This window comes from Heliangelus exortis, chromosome 3 (genome assembly GCF_036169615.1).
Source record: "Heliangelus exortis chromosome 3, bHelExo1.hap1, whole genome shotgun sequence".
NCBI lineage: Eukaryota > Metazoa > Chordata > Aves > Apodiformes > Trochilidae > Heliangelus > Heliangelus exortis.
This window is the reverse complement of record NC_092424.1, coordinates 20,250,276-20,259,960: the sequence shown is the minus strand read 5'-3', so window position 1 is coordinate 20,259,960 and position 9,685 is coordinate 20,250,276. Positions and strand designations below refer to the sequence as shown.

The 9,685-nt window shown below is 41.8% G+C and overlaps 1 protein-coding gene across 2 annotated transcripts; it reads right to left on the bottom strand.

The window, feature by feature from the left end:
- Nucleotides 1-595: 595 nt before the first annotated feature.
- On the bottom strand, nucleotides 596-9,139 carry COX7A2L (cytochrome c oxidase subunit 7A2 like). 2 transcript variants are annotated; one of them, XM_071739506.1, is made up of 3 exons: nucleotides 8,720-9,139; nucleotides 2,823-2,957; nucleotides 596-1,951 (listed from the first exon to the last, which is right to left on the bottom strand). In XM_071739506.1, the coding sequence occupies exons 1-3, from the start codon at nucleotides 8,789-8,791 to the stop codon at nucleotides 1,808-1,810; spliced, it is 351 nt and encodes a 116-aa protein (XP_071595607.1). In that variant the 5' UTR covers nucleotides 8,792-9,139; the 3' UTR covers nucleotides 596-1,807. The 2 variants fall into 2 exon arrangements, with proteins under 2 accessions (XP_071595607.1, XP_071595608.1); XM_071739507.1 differs by lacking the exon at nucleotides 2,823-2,957 and having other exon boundaries at nucleotides 8,720-9,071.
- Nucleotides 9,140-9,685: the final 546 nt, after the last annotated feature.

Here is a 9,685-nt window from a genome sequence, read left to right as displayed (position 1 = left end):
CACCTTTATCTGCCTTACCAACAAGCAGGAAGTTATCCTTTATGTGAGCTCTAAGAATAACTGGTTTTCTTTTTTTTTAAAAAAAAAAAAAGCTAAGAGCATAGGAATTCTCTGAGCAAAACTCATTCTCGTGAATATCTACCTGTCAAAGTTGCATGCAAAGTATCCTTCATTAGAAAATTCTTGTAGGAAGTGCTTAATGTATGATATGCAAGGAAGATGGACAAAAACCTACCACCCTGTTTTCTCCTTTTTCTATTTTTTTATTATTTTTTTACATAGGAATAAACTGCTTACAATTAGTATGCCTACTATGTTAGTATGGTTACTGGGGCTACATTTTATTTGTAGAGGCAATAGAGCTGTCAGTTCCTGAAGAACTTAGTTTTCTCTGGTAAACTTTCTCCGAGTTTTGCTCTCCTCACAAATTTTTCAGTGGCTTAATCTCTCCCATCCTGAAATACCAACAGACTGAAGCCTGGTATGACAGTACAAGCAGCTATTTTCTTTCCTATAGAACAGTAACAAGACTTTGACATAATTTGACTGGGAAAAAAAAAACCCAGAATATTTCCATTAAAACATTAAAGCAACGGGAATTTTAGGGTCCTTTATTAACTGCTTCCCTTATTTACATGAAAAGTGATTTACCCACAGTTCTGGAACAAATGGGTTTTAGAGAGGCCAGTGAATCCATGCTTATTCAGAACCTGTGTGATCAGAGTGATACCTGCTATTCATAGAGGATCTATCAAATTAGAGGATGCTTTTTGTGAAGACTTGTGTGAAACCTGCAGTTCAAGGCTGTGTTTCGTGGGAAAGACAACTAATTGAAGGGTTTTATTGTTTTCCTTCTCTTCCACCCACATGGCAAAGGAAATGTGTGTGTATGTGTACACATATAGATATGCACCTGCACTGAAAATATTACACAGCTGAGCTATGACACCAACCTGTTTGACCAAAAACTATTAACACCCTATCAGTTCTGAGAGAGGGTTTTAAGAGGATTACTATCTCAAAAAGATTACAGTAAGGTAGTTGAATCAGTTGTCTGACTTGAGAGCTACAAGTTGAATTTCAACAAAAGGGTACCAGGATGTTTATTTCACACCAATCCAGCTGAAGTGGTCTGACACTTTCAAGACTTTCCTGTTCTGTTATGCATGTAATTTATCTTTATTGGACAAGAACAGTTTGACAAAGAGTCCAAAATTGGTATAGCTGATGCCACAATACTGGTGCATCCTGCTGTATGCAGTGATGCTAACATTATGGAATAAATCCACTTTGAATGCTTAAAGGAGAGCCCTTTGTCCTACCACCAGTGGTAGAAATATTTAAATATACCAGCATCTGGAACGGTTCCACTGTGACTTGCTTATGTAAGATGGGCTGTGTATGTAAGAAATAGGTTCCCAGAATAATAATTAAATTATTTGTTTTGGAAACAAGCAGGATCCTCCCACTAAGGACCATAGAGCATAGACCCCAAGTATCTGTCCTGTCCTACCTCTGGCATTGTTTAATTGGGGGAGGGAAAGTAGGAAAAACTTAACTTTCAACTTTTCATACTCTCCTGCAAGACAACAAATGCAAAGATAAAACCATATGGTAAGATGATGTCTTTAAGTCTGTTTATATTGATTTCTAGAACACATAAGGCAACCAATTTATAAACATTTTCTTCAAGAAAGTTGATCTGAATAGTGAACCCTGCATGATTATATCATTAAAGCAAGTGCAAAGAGGTACATGCAGGAGGTCCTTCAGTGAAATGTCAAGAGTCCCACAAGTTGTGGCCCATTTACTTTTGGTTTCTGGGCTGTGAGGCCATGTAGAGGGCTACCAGGCAGTAGATCGTCCCGCCTATTGTTAGAGCCATCGTGGTCCGATAAAGCAGCTTATCTGGAACTCCTCGTTTCAGGTGCACTGGCAATCCATCTGCTCTCTGTGGGAAGAGTTTAAAAAGAAAACAAACAAAAAAATGAGCACCCATCCAAACACCACGAGGAATAAGATTCCTTGGGTAAATTAAGAGCCTCCCAAGAGGGAAACCTCCTGACAAGCAGTCTATCTCGACTAAGTGTATTATGTGGTTTTCATTTAGCAAGAAAAGTGCCAAGGCAAGTTAATTTTAGTAGCTAAAGCTGTTAAATGCAGGCAGAAAGAGTATGTCTTGAAGTATTTCTAAAGAGGATCTAAATCAGAAAAGTGTCACTAACAAAAGAATGTGAAAGATACATTTAAAAGGTTATTCACCACGTCAGACTGACACATTCCAAATGCAAGTGGCATGTAAGAGAGAAAAGGGTATATTATATAAAGTACATTCTTATGTTTAATAAGAATACTTCACTGATTTGTCTTATGAAGAGTCTCACTATGCTTGAAATTGCTAAGGTAAGCTAGAAATTGCTAAGGTAATAAACGTTACTGTGCTCTTCTTATACTGCATTATAAACAGCTTCAGTAATATTCAATTCTATACAAAACAGTATTGATCTGCTTTAAGGCATATGCTTTTGATTCCCTGGCAGAAAGTGTTTCCAATAGGCAAATAATACAATAAGCATCCTCTGAAGGCAGCAAAAAGATAGGCAATGTGACTAGACACTTTCTGTATTTATCTCCTACTCAAGGCATATATACCTTGTAGTACAATACAAGTATACAGGTTACACTGCATATGATGCTCTCTTAACTAGATTTCACAATATTTTGATACTGTAGAATGACAACAGTAGTTAGCCACACTAAAATGTGGAAAGATAGGTCCCACTCTCTAATTTTCTTAAAGTTACTCTCAAAGTTGTTGTTACCTGAAAAACTTTCTGTAGGTCTGGCACCTTGTTTTTACCCAAGAAAGAATCAGCTGCTGGTAAATCTGAAGCAAGCTTAGTTGTTGTCCCAAAAATCAGAGCTGGGGATTCAGTGGAAACTATTGGTTTGAGTCCCTGCATAAATAAAGATTAAAATATCAAAGTATATAAATGCTTACAAATGTACCAACTGTCATGTTAGGCAGGCACAATGCCAGTCATTACAAGGATACATTAGGAATATTTGTCTGGTATGAAGATCTGTGACAATGAGCTAGACATATTGTTGGCCCACTCACTCATTTCTCAGCTACAGCTTTGGGTCAGAGCTTAGCAAGAAGAACAGAAGCCTCCCTTCTGATATCTTCATGACATAAATTGGTGGCTAAAAGTTTTTCTGTACTGGTACTTGTTCTAAATTACTGCTTGTTTTTTGCACATAGTTATATTATCAAAAGCTCTGCTCAAGTAGTAGGAAAAAAAAAAAAAAAGCAGCGAAACCCTGATGCTTGGGTCAAACAGAGTAAAGAGAATTTCATGAAATCTTCCTCCTGAATGGTGCAAGCAGTAGCCATAAACTACTAGACTTTAAATAGTTTGGATGTATAGTCTGAAGAAGGGAGGTGAGAAAAAAAGCAGTGCTTTTGTGGCTCCTGAAATAGCTGTATTTCTTTTTTTTGTTTTCCTAACTTGCCACAGAAATGAAAAGCAATGCACAAGAAGGTCAATGCAACAGATCTTCATTACAAACAGAAGCAGCAATTGCTCTCCATGGGTGAATTTAAGGCTGCACTGAAATTCTAATTTCTGTTCAAAGGACCAGTTGATGTATTCTGAATTTCAGAACTGCCTGAACAATACTTGGAGCAGAAGGCAGACTGTCACTCTTATTCTTATGTCTGCCATACACCAGATGTGTTTTCCATATTGAATTCTCTGCCACAATAGGCATCTTCAAGAGAAATAACCTTCATTAAAGGGTACCTCTGCTTATTCTCTGCTTACCCCTCTGTAAAGTGTGTTCCTTTTCCTGTCAGGCCTGAAGGTTTTAGGACCCAATTTATCTGTTGGTTGGCGAATGTGCTCCAAGCTAAAACAAGCTTATGCCTTGCTGTCATGAATTCCCAAGCTAGATTTACATTTTCTTGACAGCACAAAATAGTTAAGGATTTGGAGCACAATTTAACGGACACACCACCAGACATAAGTTTTTAAATGTTAATGAAATTGCTCAAATAGAGCTGAGACTGAGAAAGCAGAGAAAATCAAGATAAGGACCAAAATGAAAAGGGCAAACAGGAAAGAAAGTGAATATGAGAATTATTTCAGAACATGCATTGAAGTAACTTTTACAGACTTGCTGAACCTAGACACTTGTAAGCTAAACAGCAAGTCCTTCATGGAAGAACATACACTTAACCTCATACAGGAGTAATTTGCTACCACTAACACAAGGATGCTTTTAGGCAGTATCACTTGAGGCTTTGTAGTGTGATGACAATCAATTTAGTGATTGATCTACAGCATAAACAGTTAACTGTTACAGTTTCTCTAAAAACCCCAAGAAGTTTATAACAGCTAAAATAAATAAGCCTGTGGTTTGTGGGGTTTTTAATTAGCTGCACAAAGTGCAAATATGTTATGACAATTTCCACTGGGATCATGGTCAGCCTTGATGAACTAGGGAAATGTTCATATAGTCATTTTCACATGATGGCATTTGAAACTGATCCCACTGTTTGTACTTTAAACATAAGCCAAGTCATTGAATTAGTACTTATTGAATGAATAGTTTTTATTGTATTTGTAATGGTTATGGTGGTCATTATCCTCCTAAATATGAATGGCAGTTTTTAACCTATCTGAATCCTCACCTACACTAGCTAAGAACGTTCCCATTTATTCACACAGTTCCTCTGTACTCATACAACTTCACAAAACTTTGTTAAATGCAAGATTAGGTCTTTTATGACTGAGATGGAAAGAACAATACAGATTTTAAACTAAAATATTTTTGTTACTGTCAACAAAAGAATTTTGAATTACACTTTGACTCATATTTTGCAAGCCTGTGAAAAGCTTAAACCTGCATCAGAACAATACTCCATTGGGAAATAGCAAAAGGTAACAGTAGAGAATAGAGTGCATCATTATATTGCATATTTGACCAAGCAGAATTTGAATCACAGCATGTCTTCATTTTTCCACAAACATCAAGATAAGCAGGAGCTTAAAAAGCAAACCAATCTACAAGCTGAGTGGGTTTTTATTTTTTTACTAAATACAGCAAAGAAATCAATAGGAAAAAAAATTCAGTTGGACTTAAAACATGCAGTTATTCATGTGATTCCTTTCATATTTTAATTTCTATTTATTGCAAACAGACACTGATGAGTCTGTGTCATCTGGGAGTAGAGTCAGAATAAAAAAGCAATTCTACATAAAAGCTGGCTATGAATACTATAAAAGAAACTGAGGGTAAATTTTTAAAATGCTGCTATTCTATTGCATAGAATGTTTGCATGCCACAGTTGAGCACTAAGCCACGTGAGTGGTGGGCCAAATAAAAGACACTTTCTTTCCTCAATATAAAAAAAAACCCCGTATTTTCAAAGTGAGGCAATATTCATAAGATTTATGCAAAATGCTCCTGCTTGGATTCAATGTCGTCTTCTCAACTACATTATCTCAAAAATTAGGTTTTTAACTTTTCAGTGATGACACTGAAATGAATTACAGTGCTCTATGATGACCTAAAAAGAAATCACTACAATGCTTTAGAAAAAAAAGCATTTCTTATTCCTTGGATGTTATCTTTCCTGCCTTGCAGAGCAGTGAGCTCTAGACTTTTTTTTTTTTTCCTTACCTGCAGTTATGCCTAGGTATGAAACTAGTTTTGCAGAGGCCCTTTATGAATCAATTTTTATGTATTTAATCTAGATGTCAATAATTCAGAATTCATGTCTTTCTGTATCTAGTGCAATGATATTAATACGTACCTAATATTCATTAACAGAACAGAATGTGGGATAACATTCCCCTCCTATCTTGCTTCTGCCTTTTTAATCCCTGTAAGATAAAGACGTACTTAAAATAGGATGATTGTTATAATGTGATGGGACCTGCTGAACAGAAAGGTAAGCAATGTTCCACAAACCAAGAGTGTTGCCTTTAGGACAACTTTACTCCAGGTGTTTATCAGAGCTTTCTGTATTTCTTTGGGCTTTTCTCTCAGGACCCTAAAAAAGGATTAATTATTTGCAGAAAAATAGTCACAATGACCTAGAGTCTAATACACTGTGTTATAAGCTGTAATTTTCCAGAAAGAAGGTTCTTCACTGCTAGGGCTTGAAGTTACCACCACCCAATGGTAACTTTAGCCTTTGCTTTCCTCTACACAAATGAAGTGCCAATGAAATGGTTAATCCTAGAATATAACAGTGTAGAAGAGGTAAGAAGTGCCCCAAAGACTGCAACAGTATCAGGAGTATTTTCTATCACAGGTGTCCTTTGGACATATACCTAACAAACAGACTTACTGTTAGACTACAGCATACTATTTATTCTGCTCTCTTCCCTATGCCCTGCACTCCCTGACAGACACTGCCATATTGGGAAGTCACTGGAACTTCAGTGTTTACTTAAGATTAGAGGGCAATTCAGGAGTGAAGGGCCCTCTAGCATGCTCTAGTCCAAAATCTATGGGCTGTTGTGAGGCTGTACCAGGTTGCCATAGCTTTTGTCATGGGGCCTCAAAACTCCAAGGACCAGAGACTGCAGGACAGCTGGGCTGGGGGACTTCCTCCACTGCCTGACCTTTCCTAGCAGTGCAATTTTAACCTTTCCTGCTGCAGCTTATACCTGTTGTCTTTTTGCCCTCCCACCAAGCACCACCGTGCAGAGCCTGACTCCATGATCTCTGCAACCAACCTACAGGTGCCACTCTTAGGTCTGCACCTGCCCCTCTTTCCCTCACACCTTCTCTTCTCCAAGTAGAACAAGCCCCATGTCCTCATCCTCTCCTCACAGGGGCAGTGTTCCAGCCTCTCTGACCCTCTTGATGACCTCTCCTGACCTTGCTCCAGCTGATCAAGAACATTTCCATACCGGGGTGCCCCAAACTGGATGCCATACTTAGATGTGATCCGATGAGTGCTCAGTAGAGGAAGACTGTCCCTTCTCTTAATCCACTGGCTCAGCATGCTGCTGGCTCACACCAAGCCTGCTGTCTGCCAGTACTTCTGAGGTCTCTACCACAGAACTCCTCCCACCAGCCTGTCAGTCCCCAGCTTGTATCCCTGCCACAGGCTCTTCCTTCCCACGTGCACAACCTTCCCATTTTTCCACGTGGAAATTCATAGTGTTTCTGGCAGCTCATTTCTCTAGATGGGTCCCTACATCACAGAGCCACTGCCTTGCCCTCTGTAAACTTTAGGAGAGTGAACTCTATTGTTGGCTCCAAGTGCATGATAATGTCCCACAGTAACTGCAGTATTTCCCCTGTTACAAGCATCCCAGCAGAGTATGACCCACCCACCACTATGCTAACCCTCTAAATTACAATATCTCACCTAAACAAAATTTCAAAATTAAAAGCTTTGGAGCTGGCCCGGGCTCCTTGAAAGAATGAGATCTTACAGGAACTTATTACAATGCTCTCGCTTTCAGAATTTAGTTGCTGTGCAACTAAAACTTGACAGCCAAGAATACCCAGCAAAGCAGAGCTGTAAAGTGCATTGCTAACATAATTAGGCTAAGAAAAAATGAAACTGTTATTTTTTTGTGTCACAACAGTACACATAACTTCAATTTCACTTTTGCATGTACATATCCATTTTTTTTTCTTAAAGCCTCAAGCCCTATCAGCAGATATGTTTGTTCTTTGGAGGCACTTCTTCAGATGCTTGACTTTCTAAATGTTATTCTTCCAGCTTTTGGCCTATACATTCTTTTGTTTCATTGGGTCTTTTATTGCTAACTGTAAGAATTTCAGGGTTTTTTAAATTTACTCAGGAACTTGAACACAATATAGCAACCATGCTGCAGATGTCCTGTGACAACCACAGTACAAGTCTAAGAGTACTTAGGAATCTATATTGAGGTATATAAAAGCAATCAAGTTCTGTGGGTTGTTTTTTTTTCCAACACTGTGTTACTCTTTAATGTCTTGGAATGGCTGGTACAAAGAAAAATTTCCTCCTTCCTCAGCTCCCCTCCACTCATAGTTTTAGCTATAAAATATCGAAGTATAAGCCTTCTCAATGCAACCTTTAAATCGTACACACTTGGTAAATAATTCTGCAGTAATACAGAGAAAAAGAGGGGTTTCATTTTACTTTAAAAAGCTCTTGCAGATTTATTGCATCTCTAACAAGGGTTTTAGTGCTTCCAGCAGTTATTTGTCCAGCATGCACAGACAAGAGGGGACCAGCCGCAGTGCTGTTCAGAGGTGCCAGCTGGGATTTTAAACACCCCCCGCCACCAGTGTAGCTCGGAGCCTGGCCTAAGCGACGCAAGTGTGTTAACTACAAAGCATCCTAAAGAACGAGTCCCGAAGCGCACCGCAGAACCGCCTCGGCTGCCCAAGGTCACACAACAGGCCCGGTTCGCCCCGCGGAAACCCCACCGCCTCACCACGCCGGCGCCGGGGAGGCCTGGACCGGCGGGAGAGGCGGATACCGAGGCGGATACCGAAGCAGCAACCGAGCGCCCTCCGCTCCAGAGCACGCACTCGCCCGGCCCAGCAACTTCAACGCCCCGCGTCCCGCCCACCCCCCCCACCTCCCCCGGGTGGGCTCTCCCGGCCGCTCCCGGGGAGCGCGGGGCAGCGCACCGGGAAGGGGACGGCGAAGGTCACCGCCACCAGGGCGCCCAAGCGGCGGCCGCGGCCCCGTTACCTGGGGGTTGTAGGCGGCGGAGGCCGCGGCCCCGGACAGCCTCTGCGTGACGCCGTTGAACTTGTAGTACATGATGGGTGGGTGGGTGCGTGGGCGGCTGCGTGGGCGCCCCCGGAACGCGCGCTTCTCACGGCCCCCCGGCTGCGGCGCCTCGCGCACTAGGACCCCAGGCGGCTCCTTTGCGGCGCCTCAACATGCAAGGGCCCGCCGGGTCGCAGAGCTTCGCCTGCAAGCGGTGAGAGAGGGAATCCGCCAAAGGAGCGGGACGAAAAAAGACAAAAAAGTAATAAAACCCCGGAGGAGTACATGATTCATTAATAAGGCACGGGGAGCGCCTCTCCTCCTCGAACGTCCCCCCCGCTCAAAGGGAGGCAGGAGGCAACTTTCAGTCAGGCAAGGAGGAGGACCCCTAACAGGCCGCGCTCCCATGCGCCTGCGCACCGCTGTCCTTCGCAGGGCTGGGGGGCGGGGCGGGGCCTCCCCTCCCTCTGGCCCCTCCCGAGGGCGGCTCCGTGCGCGGGAGTCTGCGGCATCGGGATTGGTTTCAGGAGCTTGATGTCCCTGTCTCTGTCGAGTAGTTCCTTTCTCTTTCAGCGTCTTTTAAAAAAAAAAAAAAAAAAAAACAATTGAAATGTATAATTGGTGCCATAAAACTCAGTTTTGTATTGTATGGAGTCACCTGGGACAGCGGGATACGCGGATGCTGCTCTGGTGATTTTCATCGTCCTGAGAAGCAGAGCAGCCCAGGCTGAGGGTGCAGGGCAGAGGGGGGGGATGCTGAGTGCACCTCTGGGTGCTGAGGGTTCACTTGGCTTCTGTGCGTTCCTCGGGCCAAAGGCCATTGCCTGCTGGCGACTTGTTAATGATCCAGAACATCCTGCTCTTACCCCGAGTCTAACACTGCAGATCAATAATTTAAGTTCACCCTGTGCGTTGGCTGCTGTTGGTTAAGATCAAACATACATT